Below are 23,432 nucleotides of genomic sequence, written 5' to 3' on the forward strand. Positions count from 1 at the left end.
ATATGAATTCCCAGACTCAGCAGCCTTAGGAAGGAGCAGTTCTGTGGGATGAAATCTTGAGGGCAATGAGCAGAAAAAAGAGCTTTTGGGATATTTGCAGATTGCCACCTTCTCCCTAGAAGGCAAGAGCCAGGGAGGAGGAAGGTGCAGAGGGAGTCCAATGCCATATTCCAGGCTCTCTGTCTCTGGCCTCACCAGGAGGGACCCATCAAAGCTCCCTCTGGTTCAGCTGAGCTGGACAAGGCAGCTTGTTGGGCAGAGCTTGCATAACATCCCTTGGAGGGCTCAAATTGCCTCTGACTTGCACAAACCCAGTGAAGTTTTACTTTCCATTTCCATCTCCTGCATTGGAAGATCACTTCAGCTACAGAGAAAAAAAATTTGAAAACCAGTTTTGACATGTAATTATCTTGCAGAGGGTGGGTGAGAAGAGAAGGTCTCAGAGAAGGAACAAGCCATTCTAAGGATCTCATTTTATGTCCTAGGTTGCAATATTCATGTAGTTTTCTATTACCACCAGCTGTGGGCCATTAGCTGCTATCACCCACTCCGGATGACAGGCAATGGGCCATCCGTTAGCTATTATCACTTGCTAACGACCCACCCCGCATGACAGGCAATGGGCCATCAGGGACCCACCGTGTGACTCATGGACTTATCTCATCCCATTGTGAGATGCTCTGCCGAGGAGGGAGGAGCCAGGTGTTCCCACCTGGATATAACCTGGCCCTGGAACTGCCTGAGCTAGCCCTGTCTACTGGGTTCCCAGAGGACCAGAGCTACCACTGGATCTTCAGCTGGAGACTAGACCTTCACAGGATCACCGCTTCAACTGGACTACTTCAGTTGGACTGCTACTACCACCCTAACAGGGTGTTAGGTTGTATCTGACTTTGTCAGTGCTTTTCCTTGTATTATTTCACTTATTTTTAATTTCAATCTTGACTTGTGATCTCCCACTGGTTTGTTTTCAAACCAGCACATTTTACTCCCTGTTTTCTACTCTCTGTTCCTCTGAGGCTCAGGATGGAAAAAGAAGAACCCAAGCAGAAAACCAAAAATGAGACCTCTGGAAAAGTTCTGCCCTCTCCAAGGCTGCAAGATGCTTTCTAGAACTGATGAGCATCTCCAATGAAGTTACTTCCCTTGGAAATGTGCTCTATAACTGAGAGGTAATTCCTGTATCCTGGAGGCCAAGCTGGCTGCTGGCTCTTAACCTGGTTTAAGTACAACAGAGCCATGTCATGGTCATTTTCCCACCCCCTCAGAAAATCCCCCCCAAGTTTCTCTTTTACCTACATTATAACATTACATCTCTAGGTAAATGGTATTTCTGGCCCCTATAGATTGTATTCTCCTCCTTGTTTACATGCCAATAAGATCACTGCTTTCTATTTCCAGTTTATCTTGTCTTTGTACTAAAATCAAAAAGCAAAACTGTATTTCAGATCCTGAGTATGCAGCTCAGCCCAGATAATGTACATTTATTCCCCAGACATAGATACAGTCCTTCCTCTATGGAAAAGAACTCTTGCCTATTATATATTCTTCATTTTATTGTATTGAAGAAGTAATTCTGCAGGTATCCTATTTTGCCCACCAAAGTTTGGAGAAGCAAGGGAAGAGATTTTCTCCAACAAGGCCATTTTATTTTCCTGTGTTGTTGAAATCTGTGGAAATCTTTAATCTCACAGACTGCTTTTCTTCATTCCTTTTCTGGACGAGACAATCCTCTTTGGGAAATCTGGTTCTCTGCCTTTTCTAAAGATCAAAATTGTTGCCTTCAGTTATGTCAGTGTGTGTTCCCATTAGCTGCAGGAACATCAGCACCTCAACCTTTATTTTAAATACGTGCTTTGCAGAAGAGCAGAGAATTTTGTGAACTGTCACATACCCAGTCTACCTACTCCAGAGCCTCTGAAATTCCAGAACATTCCAACCCCCAGGTAGTTACTTCCTTTGTTTTAAATCATCAATTGGAACTGCAACTGCGACATTCAGGCCAGAAAAAAGCCTTCACTGGGCCAAAATCTAAATTCTCCCTGACCATGGGTAGCCTGTGAAATGTGTCAGACATTCCATGAAAAGAATACATGAAACACTTCAGCTGGAGAAGACAAAACACTGGATAAACATGTTAAAGATCTGCAGGGAAATTGTCCTTTTCATATCAGACATTTTGTAGGAAATAAATACCAGTATCTGTGAACCTGGAAGAAAACACTAAAATCTGTTTGTAAAATTCACGAAGGCAAAACAATTCACTACATAGCAGAGAGTTTTTTTCCTTTTCTTTTAATTTAGCTGTAACAATGTCTACAATACATCGACTCACAAATTAAGTGAAGGTATGAAATCACATTCTTCATACTGAGATGGGACATTCTGGACTGGTTAAAAACCCTCTCAAGAGAGGCAGATTTCTGCACATCCAATGAACACCTTTTGAAACAACCAGTGGTGGGAATTTCAGTTTTAACAGTGATGAGAAGAGTGAGCCTTGTCCATGGAGATCGAGATGCTTTGCAGAGGAGGGCAAAGCTCAGAGCCTTGGGAAAAGGGAGGGAAGCTGAGGCACGGTGCAGTGCAGTGACTCCCAGGATGAGCAGCAGGCAGCAGAGCTGGCCAGGAATCGCAGCTCTGGCTCCCAGTGAGTTCCTGGCTGGCCAGCGCAGTGTCCCAGTGGGTGTGTGGTGTCTGTGCTCCAGCGGCTCCGGGGTTATACAGGCACCTCTTCCTTCCCCTCTCCTGCTGTCCCGTTGGCTCCGTTCAGTCCTGCCGGCTCCCTGCCTTCCTCCTCCTCCTTCTCCTTCTCCTCCTCCTCCTTCTCCTCCTCCTCCTCCCTGGCTGTCCCTGTGTCCCGGCCCAGGCTGGGCAGGTGGCCGAGGAGCTGCCCTTCCCGGCGGGACTGGGCCAGCTCCTTGGCACAGCACACGGGCGTGTGGGTCTCGTAGGTGCTGTGGAAGCTGTTATAGTCCACCTCGTAAAAATCCTTCTCCAGGGTGAGCACGGGGGTGAAGCGGTGTCCCCACAGCACCTCGGTGTCCATGTAGGAGCTGCGAGCCTGGCAAGTCATCCCTGGGTGGAAAGAGAGGGATGTTAGAGGCAAAGCTTCCTTATGTGCTCACCGAACCACGCCTGGCACTTAAAAGCAATTTCGTGTCATTTCCATACCTGATTGCTCTGGGACACAGAAAAGTCTTCGCTTAATAGGCCTCACAAAAGCCTCTATCATGAACAAGCTGAGCACCCAAAGGGAAAGGGATGGATTCCTCTCCACATCTTCCGCCTCCTGAACCTCGTGCTTAAGGGTTTGCAGGCTGGCACCTCTAAGCAGCTTCTCTCTGCCTCACCCTGCTCTGCTGAGGTGTTGTTTGTGTGGCTGACACCAACAGCTCCCGGTGGATCCTGTTGGAACAACCACGAGCCCTGCCACCAGCCTCGACCCACACAGCCCCAAGCACAGGGAGCCACTGCCCTGCCCTGCTGCAGGGCTGATCCCATCCCTCCTCCTCTGCAGGAGTGCCAGAATTACTCTGCAGCAGTGCCACAATTCCCCTGCAGCAGTGCCACAATTCCCTGTGCAGCAGTGCCACAATTCCCTGGGCACAGAGCTGCACACACCCAGATGTACAGCCCAAAAGGTGAGAGGTTTCCCACCAAATTGGTTTTTAAAGTCCTTTGGAGGGTTCAGTCCCTTATATTGATGGATTGTGGATTGAATGAACAGTGGCCAACAGGGCCAAGGATCAGAGTTTATTTACTTTTTAAAAGTTTAAAGAGAAGTTTTGCCGAGCAGGGATAAACACACCTGTGAGCAAATCCTATTGGAATCACCTGGCAATGTCAAGGCTGACTTCTCTTCCACGCACTTGTCTTCTGTTTGTCCTAATTATGTTCTGATTTTGGAATTAATTTCCAGTGAAAACCTGACCTCACGAAGTCTTCCCACTGTTCTCTTATGGAGGGAGAGAGATTGGCAGGACTGGAATACATTCAAAACATGCACTTGATCCAGCTTCTGGCCAGTACTTCCAAGTCTAATTCCTGCAGCCCAGAGCACATGGACAGAAATCTAAAGTAATGCATTGGGGCAAAAAATCTCAGTGTCAGATGCTTCAGGAAAGAGCATATCACATATTCCGCTCTGTGAGCTCATAAGTGACTGAATTCTCAGAGTAATCAGAAAATCCTTTCCTTTAAAAAAAAACCCCACCTTTGTGAAAAGAGGAATATTTTGTTCTCATAATTGCTACAGACCATTAAAAGACACCCACACAGGCAAGAGCTCTGCAAAGCTGAAAGTCTCTTACTGCTTTCCTTGGTTTAAAGCTACCAGGACAGAAGTATTTTGTTCCTTGAAAGGGGAAAAGAGGGATGGTGACACACACAATGCTGAGACATCTGCAGTTCTGTAGTACAGACTGAAATCCTAATTTTTCCCCTCAAGAAGATCTGCAGGAGTGTTTGCTTCTGGGCAGGAACAACAAGTACAGAGTTAGTCACAGTGTTCCAGCGTGCCTGCTTCCTGGGCTGGAAGGAACTGGGAAGTGCAGAGGCTGCCACGAAAGTCACAGCCAGAGAATTAAAAATCACCCCAAGTGTTGCTGCCTTAAGGAGAAGCTCTGTGGAAGTTCAGTGTCTTTTCAGGAAACTCTCAGCTTTTGCTTTAGAACTGAAGAACAGGTTGAGGTCTGAGGTCACTCCTGGCTCTGGGGGCTCCACAGTGGGCAGCAGCACCAGCCAGGGGTGAAGAAGGTCAGCCCTCGGCACTATCCAGCCCCACAATCCCTGGAAGCTTGCGGAGTCCTGCTGATTTCCCAGTCCTGGTACAGGTTTTCCCAGGGAGGCTCTGTCACTGGTACTGATCAAACACTGACTCTGCTGGGTAAGGTCTTTTATTCCTGCTCTTTGGGGAGGCAGGGCTGATCCCATATCCTGGTGCTCCCTCATGCCAGCAGGATGGAAACAACGGCTGGTTAAAATAAACCAGTCCTTTTCCCTTTAGACAGAGCTAGTTTGGCACCAGGAGTCCCAAAGGCCTCCAAGCGCCTCCTCCAGAGCCAGCAAGGAGAGCAGGAGAGGAGACCCCTCAGGCTCCAGGGTCAGTCCTGGGGATGAACTGGCTGATTCTTATCCTGGTTTTCCAAGTGCTGCATCAAGGTACCGTGCAGGAGTCCCCAGGGCCAAGATGGGGCGTCCTTGTGAAACGTGGGGCCTGGGGCTCCCGAAGGGAGCTCCTGCCTTATAATCCAGGCCTGAAATAGCTCCTTCCCTGGGGGAGCACCTGAGTGAACCTGAGCTCCTGGGACACCATCCCAGTGCTGCTCTAAGTATTCAATTAGGGCAGGAACAATGGAAAGCTTTCAGCAAGCAAACACTGCTGCTGCCAGCTTCCTGCAGGAGCTGCTTTCTGTAACCCCGGGGGGACACTGAGCCAGCACAATAAGACAACTTGTAATTGCTCCATAATCCCATTCAAATATTCCTTTTTAGCACATGTGCAGTGGTGTTTAATTGCGTGGGGACACACTGCTTGGCAACTCCCACATCACCCAGTAAACACCACCATTGTCTCTGCTTCAAATTCCATTAAGTGGCTGCTTTGCAGGCTGCCCTGCGCTCTCCAGCCTGGTTAATTAATGCATCTGTAATGTCCCTAGCTAATTATTGCCTCTGTGACTGCAAAAAGATGACAGAAGAGGTGTGGAAACAATAAACCTTATTTTTATTAAGAGCACATGGATGCAGCCACTTGCCACTGGAACACAACGTGCTCCCTCAGTGCTCAGAATATTCCAGTTTCATCTTGCAGTGGGGCACAGCAATCCCCTAGTCTCAGACCTCTGTGTATCCCTGAAAAAAATCACCTGTTTAATTGCAGAATTCTTGTTTATCTGAGTCTGTGTGATGTCTTGGGTATAGGGAATCATTTGCCATATGCTCCCATCCATCAAGTAGAATCAGAATTCAGAATATCCTGAATTGGAAGGGAGCCACAAAGATCACCAAGCCCAACTCCTGGCTGTAAACAGACCCAGATCTGGGTACCACACCAGCTTTGACATCACTGCTGTTCTACATCACTTGTTCAGCCCTGAAGCACTGACACTTTGGGGAGCACAAGAACTCAAGAGGGATTTCTGACTCTCCAAATTTCTTGCTGAATTAACCATGGTATATATGGCCCTGATAAAGGCTGTTAATCCTTTTCTTAAAGAAGATATAACTACACATTTTGCATTTAAATGGTGCAAATATGGAGAAGTGGTATTTGGGGACTTCATTTAAATAAACATAATGCCAAAAGAATACAGAATCCCAGAATGGTTTGGGTTGGAAGGGACATTAAAGAATGTTAAACACTGGCACCTTCACTATCTCAGGTTGCTCCAAGCCCCAATGTCCAACCTGGCCTTGGACACTTCCAGGGATCTAGGGGCAGCCACAGCTTCTCTGGACACCCTGTGCCACGGCCTCCCCACCCTCACAGGGAACAATTCCTTCCCAATATCCCATCTATCCCTGTCCTCTGGCAGTGGGAAGCCATTCCCTGTGTCCTGTTCCTCCATCCCTTGTCCCAAGTCCCTCTCCAGCTCTCCTGGAGCCCCTTTAGGCAAAAGAAGGGGCTCTAAGGTCTCCCTGGAGCCTTCTTTTCTGAACAATCACAGTTGTCTCAGCCTTGCCTCATAGGAGAGCTACTCCATCCCATCATCTTCATGGGCCTATGTCCTCATTTTCCTTTGTTCAATCCAAGCAGATGTACTTGAAGTCACAGATAGATATTTTTCATCTATATTATATTTTCTGGATTGTAAGACCATTTGAAGTTGCATTTTCTCCTAAACAATCTGTTTTTACAATGAAAAAGTATGTTTAATATAAATGTGTGCAGCCTGTCAGTTGTGGAAAATGTGGAATGATATGAGAAATCTTCGGCTGTCAGGTTTAAGTTGCAGCTTTCTCATCTCTTAATTCAGCAGCTCAGCTTTGGGTTGCAAACAAAACTCAATTTAAATTGAAACCAGAGAAAATTTTTTTTCAAAGTTAGAAGCAGATGCATCAAGTTTTCAATAAAGCCAGAACCAGTTCCAGGTTTTTTAGAAGCTGGAGACCAGGACACTGGTCTCAAGTTGTGCAATAAACATTTCACAGAGTTTTAATGATAATTTCATTATAGCAGAATTCAAAGAAGTAGATTTTTCATCTGTGGGTTGGAGCCACAAATCAATAACCGAGCTGTGCCTGTTCCTGTTTAAGGCAGCCAGGGATCCTCCCTAAACAGCTCAGTTCTGCTTCCCAGCAGATGAAAAGATCCAGAATAGATTGTGTTGCGCATTAAAGCAGGTGTCTCATCACATCTGAGAACAGAGGAAACACTGGGGTGTAACACAAGTGCCAGGGAGCTCTCCAATAAGGCTCTTTCCTGTCATCACAATCGGCGGGATCAAGCGGCTCCTGCGTTATCAAAGAGCTGGGAATGTCTGACAGTGCTGACAAAGAGCAGGAGGAGCCAGGGCTGCTCGGGGCTGCCGGGGCTGCACGGGCAGGATGCTGCTGATCCTGCTCCTGGAGCAGAGCTCTGGGCTGCTACATGCTAGGAAAAGGGCACTGCTCCAGGCTCCCAGGTAAAACCGAGCCTCATTACCCCAAATCTGCATCTGCAGCTGTTTGTTTACCACCAAAGGCTCTCTCCAGCTGTTGGAAGGTGCTGATTTTCGGCAAACATCCCGGCTCAGCCAGGTGACCTAACTGGAGGGTTAATGGGAGAGCACATGGGGACACAGAGGGTGCTCTGCCAACCCCGAAATCTCCCCAGGCTTCGATGGGATCTCATCCCGAGCAGAGGTGAATCTTCCAGTACTGCTCCACAGCCTGAGCCTCCTCAGTGGGCAGAGATATCCCAGCCCCTGGGGCTGTCAAGACAACATTTTTCATCAGGCTAAAATTAACTGTGCTCATTGAAATGCCAGGGAGCTCAGTGATTATCTGCTGGGAAATGTCATGTGGCTGCCGCCTGGGCCGGGCTGGATCTGCTCGGCTCCCTCCACACGGACATCGCTGGGAGTGATCTCCCTTCTCCGCCCTTGTTTGCACACTCTGGTGTGTCTAGGGTGACTTCTCCCCTTCTCCTGGATGCTCTGAAGCTGTGGAACATCCACACCGCGGGAGCTGATGGCTTCAGAGGTGCAGTGGCAGTGATGGAAGTTTGAGGGTGGCAAGGAGAAGGTATAAAAAATTTAAGTTCTATTGCTGTAATTAAGCAATATGTGTCTTTCAATTTGTATTAGCATATGGTAAGTTATAAAAGTTATTAGTCCCTCTGTGTTAATTAGACCAAAGAACACTGTAACCTCCAAAAAGTCAATATTCCTCAAACTTGAAAAGGAATAGTAGAAGGTAGGAACATGGTCCTCCAATTATTTGTGCTTGTCTCCTTTAGAGGACATGGCTTGGCTTAATTCACTTTGATATTTATGCCAGAGGAGAGTAATAGGATTTTAATTTATCTGATTGCTCTCCAGGCATGCAAAAGCTCCTAGGCACTAGGAAAAAATATAATAAAAGGACTTTATGATGTAAAGACCTTGGGTTCAATTGTCATGCCTCTGCCAGGCACAGCCCGAGCCAAGCTCACAGCAGGTAACTTCAGGCTCCTCCCAAAGGGGCTCACGGTGGCTGCAGAGGCAGCTCAGGCACTACTGCCACCCTCTGCCTCTGGAGGACAGCCCAGCTCATGAACACAATGACCTGAGACATCTCTTCCCTATAATTTTTTAGGCAGTTTATGTAACGCTTCTGCAAGGTCCTCCTTGCAGAAAACTTACTGATATGCAAAATGCAAAACAACACAAGACAACCCAAACAAGATGATGAATGCCCAGAAACTCCATTCAGTAATTTCACCCTTCCTTTGTTCTCCCATGAAAATCATGACAAATTTCAGCATATCTTTTGTTGTGACTACTCCATTTGGCCCTACATTTACAGCCAGGAAACTGTACTCTGTCCTCTGGAAAGGTGGATGAATTGAGGTGTGAAAAACCTGCTGTTTGCCTACACTCCCACAGGGACAGGTTGGGTTAATTACTTCTAATCATTAAATCCCTTTTTATCACACTGACTCTAAGCCAGAAAAATATATACCTGTACTTACATAAGAGTTCATTAAAACTTCATTTAGTGACTGGACTAATCAGGCATCTGGAGTGTCTCTTGTGCTTTATTTAATTGTGCTGGGAAAAAGAGGCAATGAGAAGCAGGGAGGAGCAGAAGTGGAGTAACAAGCTCTGCTACCTCTGTGCCAGCAGCAGTGCTGGACACTGCCCAGGGAATGAGGGTAGCAGGAAGCTATGGAAAAAGCAGGATTTAGATGATTGTCAGCAAATGGTAGAGGAAGGGTAAACCTGGAAGAGAAGAGAGTCCCATCAAATTACCTGCCAGAAAGTCTTGTAGGATATGCAGAGTGTGTCGGCACATAGAGTGATGGCTTACAGAGAAAAACAATATTTAAAAAAATTGGACTTGCTAATGTTCCCTAATTGGATCAGCCAAATCCTTCATCACAACCCAGCTGACTCTGCACCATGTGGAAAGGGGGGCTGGATGTCCCCTGCTCTCCCCTGTCCCAGCAGCTTTTGAACACTGTGTTCAGTTTGGGATCAGGAGGGGAACGGCAGCAGCTCTGGCCAGCAGCAGCCAGGAGCTGTCCTGTCACCCAGGTGGCCCTGAGGTTTTGGGAAGCATAGAGGCAGGGAAACCAAAAATGTATTCACTGTGCAAACAGATTTTCCACCTTCGCTTTGTTCCCTTTTATTACAGGTCAGGCTTGGGGTAGCTGATCTTGACAAGAGTCCCCTTCTGATAAGGCCAAGATAATGAATTCCCTGCAGTAATCCCTGTGCCCAGTTCCTTAGGGGCACTGGGAGTGATGCTGCTGCCTCTGAGACACCCACAAAGCAGCCCTAGGAGTCACAACATTTGTCAGCAATATCGATTTTGTCTTCACAGGAGTTGTTTCACCCAGCAATGACCACAGCGTATCTGCCCAGAAACTCACTCTCCCTTTGGCCTTTCCACCTGCTTGTGGAGCCACAGTGCCTCACTCATCCCAAATATTGATGGGAAAAGCCACATCCACATCTTTGTGCCACAGCTAGCTCTGTGGGTCAGTCACTGGAGCAGCCCTGGGTGCCCTCAGAGCTCACACTGGAGTAACACCATGTTTATTCTCTTTCCCAGCAAAATAAACCCACAGCATTCTAAGCTGGCTGGTCAGCTGCTGTTCCTCAGTGTGCTGTTACTCAGGCCTTTAAAGAGTCAAGGCAACTTGAACACAAAATTGTCATTTTAAAACACAGTGTGTCATTTTTAAACACAGTGTTTCACTTTGTGAAAAACCCAATGACTTGAAGGGTGTGAACTCCTCAGAATTTACTCTACACTTTTCATTTGAAGCTATTTACTGTCTTTGCCTTGCACTGGCTCAGAATTAAATGTCAGTAAATAGAGCTGCTTGTTTGAGAGGAGACAATATGTTACATTTGTAATACCTGTGTGCCTGGTTAAATCTACTGAAAATAACTATAAAACTGCTGTCCCAAATTATTAGTGAAAAATATCCCCACTTCTAGTCATGCTTAAATTTCTGTAGTCATTGATATGCTGCCAGTCACCATTTTGACCTGCTTTCCAAACAGCTTATAGAAAAGAGAGCTGCATATCCCGACCAGTTGTACCTCTGAACCCGGGGTGGGGGGGGGGGGGAAGGGGGGGCTGGATTCCTAATTTTCCATAGGGGTTTTTAGGGGAACAAATGGTCTGTGGTATTTTACACAGCCCTGAACCTGACCAGGCTGTGACAGTGTCAGGATTAAACAGAAGTCCTGCTGGGAGTAAATATCACACCATCCCTGAGAGCAGATGGGGCTTGAGCAGTGCCATGGGCTGGGAAGGACCTAAAGAATTTGCTTGGAGCAGATTTTAAGGTGTGGAGGGAGGGTTTAATAACCCCAAACTGCTTTATCAATATTCCTGAGTGTGAGAACGAAACAGGAAAGCACAAACAATGTCCCTGCAAACCACTCTTCTTGTGAAAAAATATCACAACTCCCCTGGTTGGCATATGTCCCTCAGGACCCATCCCAGCCTCTAGATCGGATCCTGGAATCATCCAAGATCCACTGAGCTCCGAGTTCAGTGCAAAATGCCTCCTCCAGCTCCAGTGTGGGATTTCCCAGGCTGCCTTCTGAGCCCAGGATAATTCATTTCCACAGATGTATGCTCCTTAATATCATTACACCCCGGCCTGTGCAATCCCTCTGGGAGAGGAGCCCATTTGTAAGGCAATATTATTCCTATGCCATGCTTTTAATTCCAAGGTTGTTATTGATAATGACTTCCTCTCACACATCTCAACGAGACTGAGCCTTCCTCTGAGGAAGGCAGAGCAGCAGGGGCTCAAAGCATTTATAGTGTCACTGTGACAAGGAGAGAGGCTTTGGACAAACAAGGAGCTGCATTCCATGCTCAGATTAGGAGGTTCCAGCCTGTAATAAATGTTTAGGCTGCATAATAAGTCACTGTTACAAATCCTTGCCTTTGATAGTCTTTTCCACCCACCCCTTCCTTTGCCAATGTCTCTACAGTGCTATGCTGGGGAAGAGCCTTTCCCTGGAAATGCCAGGTGAATTCTGCTCCCACAGCACATATTCCAGCCTCAGTGGAATGTAATTTATCCATCAGCTCTGTCTGGGAAAGTCAGCTACTGCAGATCACCTAAAGGGAGACTCTGGGACATTGAATTACCTCTCTAGACAGCTGCCTTTTGGAGCAAAGGTTTGGGATGCAGGAATTTCAGAGATTTTTCCTCTTCTGGGTGTTGGGAGACTAATGAGCAAATCTCCAGGAGGAGATAACATTAACAGTCAGCAAGGGGCAGAATCTGTGAGACAGGGTGCTGACACCACTGAGTACTTGTAACAAGCTAAAACCCCCTGCTAATGATTCAGAGAGGACATTATTGAGATGGAAAAAAAAATCCAACCACCACCCACAGGAAAACCCTGGACAGAGAATTAAAATCCTGAAACACCAAAGGGGAAAACTGCTCATAAAATCCCTTTTTTTTTTTTTTGCATCTCGGACTTTGTTTGTCTGTCTTTAGCCAGAAATTCTCTCCTCAGAGCTGCCTGCAGTCCTTTGCCCCTGCAGACCATGATTCTATCAAGGTCTTCTGCCCACCCGAGGCTGGGAAATCCTACCTGGAAGGGACCTGAGCATCTCAGGAGCTTGGGCACGATCACTGTACCACAAGGGCAGCAGGAAGAGCTTCCAGCTCCTCCCCAAACCTGGAACAAAGGAATTCCCGCAAGTGGTAAATGTCTGGCAGTGCCCCCAGGTGCAGCCTCCTCCCCAGGCAGAGCTCCTGTGGGAGATAGGTGTGGAAGGAGCCGGGAAGCCTCTGTGCCCATCCTTGCACTCAGCTGCCTCTCCCACTCCTTGGAAAGCTGAGGCTCACCACTATTCCATAGTCACTATGCATGGACACAGAGTTCTTGCATCGCCTGCCACAAATACACCCCTAGGAGGAAACTGGGAATGGGCTGAGGATATGTCCTAATCTCCCATTACCCAGCTTTGTCTGAGCTGTTAAGCAGCTGCAGGGCTGCAAGAGTCACAAAAGCAGTTTCCGTATTTTTCCTCTTTGAGCTCCTTCTGGGAATGTGTGTCCTGCACCACGTGCAAGTCATTGAGCTGCAGCACGTGCTGCTTTATGGGATACAGTGAGACTTGGGCACTTCATAGCCCCCATTAAAATCAACACTATAGCAGTACCTAAAATAGCACAGTTACAGACAATCTTTAATACAGAGGAGGAATGGGAAAAGATTTGCACCACAAATTTTGATCACAGGAAACAGGGCCACCAGAGACCTCATGAATTCCTTTAATCCATTGCTATTTTCTCTCCTGGATCAGTTCTAAATGATTATGGGCAGCTTCAGGACTAACCCCTTCACCTGAATCCCAGACTTTTAAAAGAGGTTGAAATAATACAAAAAAGAGGCTGAAACACTACAAAAAAGAGTGTGAAACCCTACAACATGAGCTAAAGGCCCCACCTTTCACTGCTGGTTATCTCAGACACCCCACCTGAGTCCAGCACTATCCAAGGACAAACCCCTCCCTGTTCCCAGTCCAGCTGACATGGACAGTGAAATCCTAATGCCAAACTGCCCTTTATTGTACCCCTTTCCTCCTCAAAACTATGATTGGTTGTTGACAGATCCTTACCTGTGGCTTCCACCATTCCTTCCAGGATGACCACAATCTCAAACTCCTCCTTCTCCAGCTGGGTGCGGGACATCTCCCAGAAGGGACTTTTCTCATTGATCTCGTGAGAGATGATGAGAGGGGACACCAGGAACAACCTGTCATCTCCAGTGTCAAATCCCACGTTGATGTCCGTTTGGTTCAGGGGAATAAACTCTCCTTCTTTGGTCTGTTTAGACTTAATCAGTTTGGCTCTAATGGAAGCCTCGACAATGTGGGAATTGCGGAGGTCCCCGACCCGGAACATGAGGCAGAGCTTCTCATCCCTCATGGAAATGACTGCGTTGTTGGAGAACATGAGGGTCTCTGCCCTCTTCTTTGGTTGGCTGATCTTGACGAACATGCATCCCACCATGAAGGCGTTGACAATGGAGCCCAGGATGGCTTGCACCAGCAGCAGCACAATGCCCTCGGGGCATTTCTCCGTGATGACCCTGTGGCCGTACCCAATGGTCGTCTCGGTCTCGATGGAAAACAGGAAGGCTGACACAAATCCGCTGAGGTTCTCAACACAGGGGATCCAGTTCTCGTCTTCCAGGTGGTCCAAGTCTCCCCGGATGTAGGCAATGAGCCACCAGATGAACCCAAAGAACAGCCAGGTGATGGTGTAGACCATGGTGAAGACCAGCAGGTTGAAGCGCCACTTGAGGTCCACCAGGGTGGTGAAGAGGTCGCTGAGGTACCGATAGGTCTCCTGGACGTTGCCGTGGTGCACATTGCACTTCCCACTCTTCTCCATGTACCGCTGCCGCGGCTTCTTGCCCTCAGCTGAAATGAGCCGGGTCCTGTCCGTGGCGATGGGGACGTCATCCCGAGCCTGCTTGGGGATCTTCTTGGGCTCCCGGGATGTGACCCCGATGTCCATGTCCTGGTTCATGAAGATCCGGGAATCTCCAGCCATTGCTGGGCTGCACAACAAGGAAAGACAGTTTCAGATGGAAGGAAAGAGACAAAACCCAGTTTGTTTCACTGTCTGGGTCATCAGGACATTGTTTTTGGAGGGTTCAGCCTTTCTCCCACAACACTCACTTGTTAAACACAGCCATGCAGTGACATGGAATTAAGGACTGATTTATAACATGCAGGCCCTTCAAATATCAGCCTCTACAGGGGTGAATGGGCACACTGTGGGAACATGGAATTGCCAAGCCTCGGAATGTTTTGGGGTTCTTTTTGTCCTTAGATTTTTTAACACACCAAAGTTGCTTGAGATCACAACTCGGAACAAAGTAACCATACATCAACATCTTTTCAGGAGGGACTGGAGGTCTTTGATGCCTCAGGTTTTGGGTGCCTATTAAGAGAAACCTTAGAAATTAACAGAAAATACCGAGCACCACTGTCTACCTAAATCTCACATGAATTTAAATTATGCATGAAGGCTTCCCTTGCAGTCAGCAGAGAAAGGCATCTCCAGGGATAACTCAGTTTTCAGGAGTGCTGAATCATCTTCTGGAAGTTCATTCGTGAGCCTGGGCTTCAAATGCAAAATAAACATTTAATTGAGCATCTTGAATCCCACATGTGAAGGTGTGATGAATCCAGGCCTGCTGTTAATGAGATCTATCAGAGCTCGCCCCTTTACTCCAGCAGTGATTAGATAAAATCTCTGGGCACTTTTAGGAATGCATCAGAGAGCCATTAAAAATCCCACAGTCGACATTCAGAGTTATGTTTACCAGGATACAAATAAATAACATGAGATGAAGGCTGCAATGCTTTCTGCCAGTTCTAATGTAACATCCTGTTTACTGAGATGATTAGATACTCCTTTAAAAAATGAGAGTCTTGACTCTGGATGCAGGGCACAGACAAAATCTCTGTCAAAGACTACCTAAGGAGCCTTAGGGATATCAAAGACAGAGAAGCAATATTTTCTATGGCGTTCATTCCTTGCATTGTCCTCTGCAAATCCTATTAAAACCTAACTAAATCTATTACTGCTCCCTCTATCTTTAATCTTCTTATGAGTGAATGAGAAAAAGTGTAGGGATACAATTAAGAGTATCTTGGGAGAGACAATTTTTAAGACCAAGCAAAGTAGCTTCATCTTTTCGGTATTAAAAAACACAAAGGGTGGGCGGGAAGGAAGCAGAGGCAGGATGAATAAATGAAGCAACAAATTTCCACTTCCATTCGGCTGCAGCCAAGTCTGGTTAACAGCAGAGAATTCCTCGTGGCCCTTGTCTAAGTCACCATCAATCACTGCTCCAACGAAGCAGCCGGAGCCTGTTGCTGGAACCAGCCCCGCTGGCTCTGCTCCGCAGGGAGCACAACCATCTGTGCCCAGCACAGCCCAGCACTGATCCTGCTGCCACCACCGCCTGCTCGGCTGTGCTGAGTCCCTCAGCCACGGCCAGGGGCAAGCAATGGGGACTCATGGTGCTGGGATGGGGAATCGGGAGGGATCAGGTTTGACACCGGCTCTGGATGTGGGATAGATAATCCCAGTGCTGTGTGTTCCCTTCCTCTGGTGGAAACATCCAGGATTTTGACAGGATAGTCACCTCTCCTCTGTTTCTGTCCCTCCTGGGAGCTGGCTTGGGATGTATTCACACACATCTCAGTCACGTTTCACTGCCTGGTGCAATGAAACCTCCCGACCCAGTGGTCTGGCTCCCTCTGCACTGTGGACTTTGTCCCTTTAAACGTGTGCAAAGTGCTGCAAGATGCTGAAAAATTACAAGGGCACAGCTTGACTCTCACTTCCCACTGTGTGAAAGCACATGGCAGAACAATCACACACCTTTTTCCCCTCTTTAATAGAGAAAGAAGACTCCCATCCACTGGGAATCAGGTGGTGAAGAACCTCCTCACTTCATTCTTACAAATAATATTCTTGATGTCTGTTTGCATTGATTGATTAATCTAAAATTACTCCATTTGGACTAAAAAGCTTGTCATCAGTCCAAATGTAAAACCAGCCAAGTGTTGCATGTTTTTCATTTTAAAAGATTTGTTTTAAAGGTAATTTTGTTATAAAAGTAAGTTTGAAGCTTTCACTGGCACTATGGTAGAGAGAACAATGAATTTCCAGACATTCATCTAGAGTGGAAGGTTTCATGTTCTAGATTCACACCAAAGACACCAAAGGGATCTTAAAACTTATTGCAAAGAACAGACTAGAGTGAAAGCAACCAAAAATCCTAAATCCCCGGAAATGTCACTTTGGTGGAGCAGGTTTCAGGACTTGCCCATTAATGAATGTACAGAAGAACCTTACTAACTAAAACACTCACAGGACTGGTGAGTGCTACTGATCTCCAACAACAGCTCAGCTGAAGCATCTCTGCAAACCTTCAGGAACACCTCACAAGTGATCCAGTAAAGCAGAAAAATTTCTGCTGGATAAGAACTTTACTGACAGCTTCAGTGGTGTTACAATTCCTCCTAATATTTCATCTTTAACTGTCCCATTGTAGTGCGAGCATAACCTCAGTCTGTGGTTATTGAAAATAATTAAGCAGACGAATTTTTGCTTCAGAGTCTTTAAACAGAATGCTCCTGGTTAGCAGTCTGAGCACAGCTTTGGATGGCTGCACACCAGGCAGATTTCTGCTCCAAATGATTCCAGGGTTTTCTAATTCTGAGCAAATCACTACTTTCCCTTCTGCCTTAATTCCCCAGCAGTAAAATTTGTGATCTGGATATGAATGGTCTGAGATCCCAGGCACGAGAATCTTCTAGGAAATTTGCTGTCATCCCTTTGTGATTTTAACTGCCCTGGGAAACTTTAGCCCAAATGACAAGATACCCTGAAAGGAGCAGTGTAACTGTGTAAGGACTTGGTTAACTCTTCACTGCATAATGCACAGCCACTGCTGCCAGGCATAAACATCCCTGCCACATCATGGTAAATATGTTCATGCATCTCCCAGAGATTTCATCTCCAGTCTGTAAATCCCTGCTCCCTCCAGCACAGAGAGCCATGAGGTGAAATTGCCTCTTATAGTCACAGGTACTGTCCTGTTTTCTTTGGCATTTACCATTTTTGGCTAAATGAGGCCAGGATAATAAAAATGTCACTTCTGTACAAAGCTGCCTTCCTTTAGGAAAGGCTACTGCATGAGGAGCTGTGAGTCAGTGCATTATCAGCCTTGTAGAGAGTTTTTTATCAGCCCTGCTGTTGTTCAGCTCTGCCCAGATGACACACTCGGGGCAGGCGGTGACATTTAGGGGCTGGGATTTGCTGCACAACAGTCAGGCTGGGGTTAGGTGAGAATCTCCAGGAGGCAGCATTTGGCAGAGCAGCTCCCAGCCCCTCCTGACAGAGCTGATGTGCTCCTGGAAGCTCCAGCAATTTGCCAGACATCACAGAAGGTAAAACTATAAAAGACTTGAAGAGACTTCTGTCGCTGCTGACCAGGGGGATTTTTCCATTTAAACAATTGCTGATCTGGCTGCAGTAAACACACAGATTTCCATGGGGATGGTATTTGATGCTGGAAAGGACTAAACTGGCAGGCAGGTGGAGTTTGAAGATGTGAATTTGTCATCAAGTTTGTGTAAAAGCAGACTTCTTTTTGTTCCTTTTAAACCTGATGCCTGTGTTTTCTCACATTAGGAGAATAATTGAGGAACTGTTCTTTAGCAAACCTCCCACACCTTCCCAAAAGAGTATTTTTTTACTTTATCCTGTCACCTTTTTTCCCAGACAACGAGTCCTGTCCTACTCAACAAGCAACCAATAATACTAAACGGAGATTACTAAAAAAACTGACCTGGCTCTTTTGCTGCCTGTTGGCTCGCACCACATAAACCAGGTTACTGTGCCCACCTTCCTCTGGGCCACATCTTTCTGCTTTAGGTTACAGTGCTACAAGGGAATGAAATTCTTAATTGTCAGACAGGAGCACCATGGGCAGGTTGGAGCAGGAATAAAGGAAATTAAAGCGGCAGCACCCAATGAGAATAAAAGCATTGACTGCTGAACACTGAGTGCTAATGGAAAGATGAAGGACGGAGAAATCTTGGAAGAAGATGGCTTTTGACAATCTGACAACAAATGACTTTAGATAGGCTCTGACTTAGGTGAGGCTTTGATTTCCCTGGAAAGGCATTTTTCCTCGATCCTTTTATTCATTGCCTGTGTGTGAGTGGGACTGAACAGTCAACTCCACACTGCCTTTCTGCACATACCTGTGCATGCAAGGTGAGGAAAGGCAGGTGGATTTGGGGCAAACCACGGAATATTCCATCTCACTAACTTTTTGTAAACAGAGGTCTGGGGTTGTGGCAGCTGCCTCTTTGGAAAGTGCTTGAGGATTCACAGGTTGAGGGGAGGCTGCAGAAGAGTTGTGCTCTTGAAAGCCAGGGAAAAAGATTCAGACGCTGCACAAGAAGGGAGACCTGTGGCACTTCACAAACAAAGGTGGTTCAAAAGCTCCCTGATCCCAGTAATTGCCTCTCCAAGTGTCACCTCACTCTGCACTGAGGTGGGAAGGTGTCTATCATCTTGTCTGTGAGTTTTTGATTAAGTCTCAGCACCACTTTCCTGACACTCAGGATGTGACAGCAGATTCCTCTGGAGCTGGAGGAGACCTCACCCTGCCACCAGGTCACAGAGATGGGTGGCTGCTGGTTCACCTAAAGGGACAGGGTGGCTGTGTGCTTGTCACAGAGCTGGGCTGTGATAGCTCCTGTGGGCCCAGAGTCCACCTGGCTCAGAAATAGACAAACAGAAGGTGCTCAGTCTTTCCAAAGAAAATCTCTCTGGCCAGGGAGCCAATCTGACCCCAAGGAAGGGTTTAGAGACATTTGCACTTTCCTTTTACCTGTGAGTTACCTCCCAGTCCATCCTTCTCCTCTAATATCCCGGGGCCCTTCCATTGTCAGTTGTGAGGGAGAAACGTGACCCTCCCACTCCCAGACTATCCACGTGTTTCACAGCACTCAACACAGGTATCATATGCTGTGAAATTTTATTTATGTATTTTTCAAGATCCCTGGACCAAGGAAGTGCTCTGTTTCCCCTATTTCAGGATGGGGAAGTCACTCACAAAGTGTGTAGTTCTTCTACACTCAATTGGGAGTCTGTGGCAGGGCAGGAATTAAATTCAGCAATTACAAAATCCTAAATGGGTACCTGGAATCACTGCAGAACTCTTTCCTCCTTCCCCCACTCCAGCAGCAGGAAATGCAGTCCCTGTCTGCTTCAGGTGTGTCTGAAGATTGCTCTGCAAAGCCTCCACAGCCTGATCCATCAGATGAATAACCCAGCAAGATTATTTCCAAAGCCAATGAAGGCAGTTTCTGTTCTCTCAAATAGCTACAGGTTTCAAATACTATTTTTCCCTCAGCTGTGGATTGAAGGATAAAAATCTCCACAACATAACACAAATTCACAGCTGCATTAAATATAATGACTTCAGACCTATACAGAAAAGAGTGGAGAAACTGAACTGTGACTAGGAAAGAGACTGGCTGGTTTTTTTTTACAGGCAAAAAAAAGAAGATGAAAACTAGACAATGCCTTTTGAGGCATCATACAGGCTTCAACAATTTGTTAGAGCACAAGGACTGGAGAATATGGAGTTCCCATGAGATAAGGATTCTCTCCCACTTGCTCAGTTCCATTGCACAGGGTGGATGGGAGGATTTAATCCATGCAACTCTCAGGCAACTCTCTTACTTCATTGCATTACAGACCTTGAGCGTGACAAGTCCCTGTGCAAAGGATGCAATCACAATGTTGTGCTCTTAGGTGTTTTCCTTGATTTGGAACAGTCAAATGATAATTTCTGTACCAGCAACAAATAAAACCTGGAAATAAATCAATTTGATCCTTCAACCTCCCAGGAAGTGACAGTGCCTGAGGCACTCTGCAGTCTCTCTGTCCCTGGCCTCTCACCCTGACTCTATTTTTAGGGACACCTTATGGTGTCATTGAAAATCTGACCACTGTCTTTCAGCCAACACAACTGAACAAAGACAGGGACACCTCTGTCCTGATCAGACACTCCTGTTTCTCCTGTTCCTCCTGCTCGTGGCTGTTTACGCTGAACAGCAAACACTGAATGTTGGGAAAGCAGAATCTCAGTTCTAGGAGAAAATCCTGCCCTGGGAGCACCAATGTTCCCATTCTCCATTGTTTAGGAATTCACCATCACAGCAATGGAGAATCAGTCTGTAATCTGCAGCTGCTTTTAAAAAAATACATTAAAATTGTTGAGCCACTTCACACTTCTGCAGTACCTTGCATCCAAAGAGTTCACAGATAGACTGACCCAACACAGGGTCTTTTTGCCCAAGGCTTTCAGCAGTGCTTGAACCTATTGCAGAAACGGGACAGGAGTCACCGAGGGGCAAGCCAACCTCATTCCAAGCTGTTGGGTAAGGGCTAGTGGTCACCCCAAGTGTCCAAGTGCCTCTCCTGGCCCCAAACCCAACAAAAACTGGGTGACTTAAATAGAGGGGTCTGGAGATTTGCCTTGGAATATGACTCCAAAACTCTGTTTGCCTTTATTTTTTTTTTTCCCCTGCAAATAATTGGGCTGGAACTTTCCAGAGATGGAGAATATTCTGCAAGGGGAATCGGAAATGATCCTGATCCTTTACCTCCAACTGAGTAGGAGCAGTGGGGCAAAGAACTGAACCCCAGAAGTGAAATAACCCCCCAGCATAAACATTGCCCCCCGCACTCCCCACCTTCTCTGGGAGATCCTGGTTGCTTGGACTGGTCAGAGAGCCAAGGAAGAAAAGCCAGTTTGGTTTCCCTCTGAGCCCCTCTTCTACAAATTCAAGGTCTACCTAAAGGTAAAAGGGTGCAGGAGGAAGAAGCTGCTTGATGAGAGAATCTCCAAAAGCCAGAGGTAAGTTTTTCAGGGCAGGGCCAGTTTCTGCCAATTCTCAGCTGGTTCCTGAAACTCTCTGTCCAGGGAGAGATGCTATGTAGAAGTTAACCTGGTGCTCCCAACCACCATGTGCTGACACAAAGAGATCCCCAGGCGCCTTTCTGAGTGATGCAACAGGACACTGGTAAAAAAAATCAGTCATGCTTTTACCTCCCAGGGCCATAGGCCCCTAGGGATTCCCAGTGCACTGCATTCCCTGTCCCCTCCAAGGGCTGAACATACCACTTCCTCATCTGGAGACTGCACTGCCAGGGCTCTGAAACTCCAAGCTGACTGGAAGTATCCTAATGATGAAAGAATTTATTCTTGGACTCTTGATAAGGGTTATGGAGTCATTCCACACAATTCAGGGCTGCTCACTGATCATTCTCCTGGTGTCCTTTGCATTCCAGGGATCTCCACTAATCCTGTATCTGAGCAGTTCCTATTTTTTAATGTCATTTCCTGCATCACACCTTTAGATCTGACAGTGCTTTTGCCCAAGATCAGCATCCAATCCCTGGCTTCCCAAAGAGTTCCCTGGCAGCTGTGCATTAGGCAGGAGCATGTTCATAGCTGCCACCCGGCAGGTTTGGGCACAGGAGCCTGGCATCCCGCTGGCCCAACAGCTCCATGTTTGCCCTGCTGCCTTGCCGGGCTCCTGATCCTTTGCAGCCGGAGAATATCGGGAGTGACCTGGAATAACAAAGGAATCGGTAACTTACTTGCTACGAGCGGCTCCGCATCAGTGTCGCGCCTCGGCTCCTGGGGGCAGCTGGCTGGGGGCAAGACCGGGACTGGGAGCTGCTGCGGGACCAGCGGCCGGTCCATGCCATCACCAGGGAGCCGGGATCGTCCTCGGATCCCCGGGCTGCCTCCCGCCTCCTTCCCGCTTCCTGTTCGCGGCAAACATTGATGTGGCACTGAGGATGCCCACGCCCCGTCCCCGGGTATCCCTGATTTCCCTGCTCCGCTCCAAGCCCTCACCCTCTGCCGTTGCGGTGCCACTTTTGCCTCTGCTTCGCCTGCCTTTCCCTGCTCCTGCCCTCTCCCGTTCCAAGGGATCCGCGGTGGTCCCGAGCTTTTGAAGGGCTGGGGCAGAGGGAGGGCGCCGAGGCTGCGTGTGACGGCGCCTTATCTGTTCTCAATGAGCGCAGGCACGGGGGGGCGAGGGAGGGGTTTGGGCGCTGCCGGGAGGGGAGAGGGGTGGGCAGGGGGAGAGGCGAATCCCTGCCTTGGGAGCTCGGGATCGCAGGAGCGCTGAGCTCGGGAAAGACCTGCGAGCTCCCCGGGCGAGACCAGCGAGGGGCTCCGGGCAGCTCCGCCAGCGCGGAGCGCTCCCTTGTCCCCCCGCATCGCCTTGCCCGGAGTGCGGGCTGGGCTGGCATTCTTCAGGGGCTGGGGGCTGTGGTTTTGGTTCAAAATCACACGAACAGAAAGCAGCTCCTAAAAACCAGGAGGAAGGGAGAGCGCGGAAGCCGCGCATTTCACACGTGTGAAAATCGTCACTGGCACCGTGGAAACTCCGCCGGGCTGGACCAGGGAATGTGGGGAAAGTGGGGAGAAGGAGGGAGAGCATGACTTCCCTGGCTTGTTTCCCGTGCCTGTCACCCATCAAGCTCCTGCCTGGTGTTTGCTGACGGAGTTGTGGGGTTTTCCTGGGATCCAGCCAGTCCCAGGCAGTGCTCCCAAAGCGCTGCAGCGCTTTGCCGTATTTTTTTTTCCTCTTTCTCTTTTTCTTCTTTATTTTCTTAATTTTTTTCTTTTTTTTTCTTCCCCCCCGCCCCCTTTTTCACTGATAATACCACACTGTCTCCCTAGCTTAGTGAAATATTTCCTTTTCTGAAAAGCAAATGTCAGGCCAGCTGCATATCCGAGACACATCTGCCTGGTGACTGCAGGTTACCCCCAGGCTTTGTTGCCCTGTTCCCGCAGTCCTGTCCCCCTGTTCTCCCTAATTCCCTGTTCCAGAAGCACACACATTACAGCCCATCAGAAAGGCTTTCACAGAAGATTTGTCCGGTCAGGAAAAGAGAACTTACCCAAGCCAAAGCACTGTGCAGGAATGTGCAGGTATTGCTAGACTCTGTGAGCTATTTTTTGTTCTGCTTTGAATGACTTTAATTTTTTTCTTTTTTAAAAGTTACTATTAGTTATCACTAATGGAATACATCAGCATTGGAATGATATTTTTATTTTTATTTTCCTATATGGAAATATTTTAATCTATTATTTGCATTCCTTTTTGCATTCCTTTTTTTTTTG

At 47.4% G+C, this 23,432-nt stretch overlaps 1 protein-coding gene across 1 annotated transcript; it reads right to left on the reverse strand.

The window, feature by feature from the left end:
- Positions 1 to 1,442: 1,442 nt before the first annotated feature.
- KCNJ5 (potassium inwardly rectifying channel subfamily J member 5) lies at positions 1,443 to 22,296 on the reverse strand. The gene is made up of 3 exons (XM_085081981.1): positions 21,893 to 22,296; positions 13,297 to 14,243; positions 1,443 to 3,078 (listed from the first exon to the last, which is right to left on the reverse strand). The coding sequence occupies exons 2-3, from the start codon at positions 14,234 to 14,236 to the stop codon at positions 2,720 to 2,722; spliced, it is 1,299 nt and encodes a 432-aa protein (XP_084938107.1). The 5' UTR covers positions 14,237 to 14,243; positions 21,893 to 22,296; the 3' UTR covers positions 1,443 to 2,719.
- Between the last annotated feature and the right edge of the window lie 1,136 nt (positions 22,297 to 23,432).

This window comes from Lichenostomus cassidix, chromosome 24 (genome assembly GCF_008360975.1).
Source record: "Lichenostomus cassidix isolate B80296 chromosome 24, HeHo_3.0, whole genome shotgun sequence".
Classification (NCBI taxonomy): domain Eukaryota; kingdom Metazoa; phylum Chordata; class Aves; order Passeriformes; family Meliphagidae; genus Lichenostomus; species Lichenostomus cassidix.

Coding starts and splice junctions, on each gene's coding strand:
- KCNJ5 (XM_085081981.1), bottom strand. CDS start 14,236: ATGGCTGGAGATTCCCGGATCTTCATGAACCAGGACATGGACATCGGG. Junction 3,079..13,296: donor AGGAATGGTGGAAGCCACAG/GTAAGGATCTGT, acceptor CTTTCCACCCAG/GGATGACTTGCCAGGCTCGC.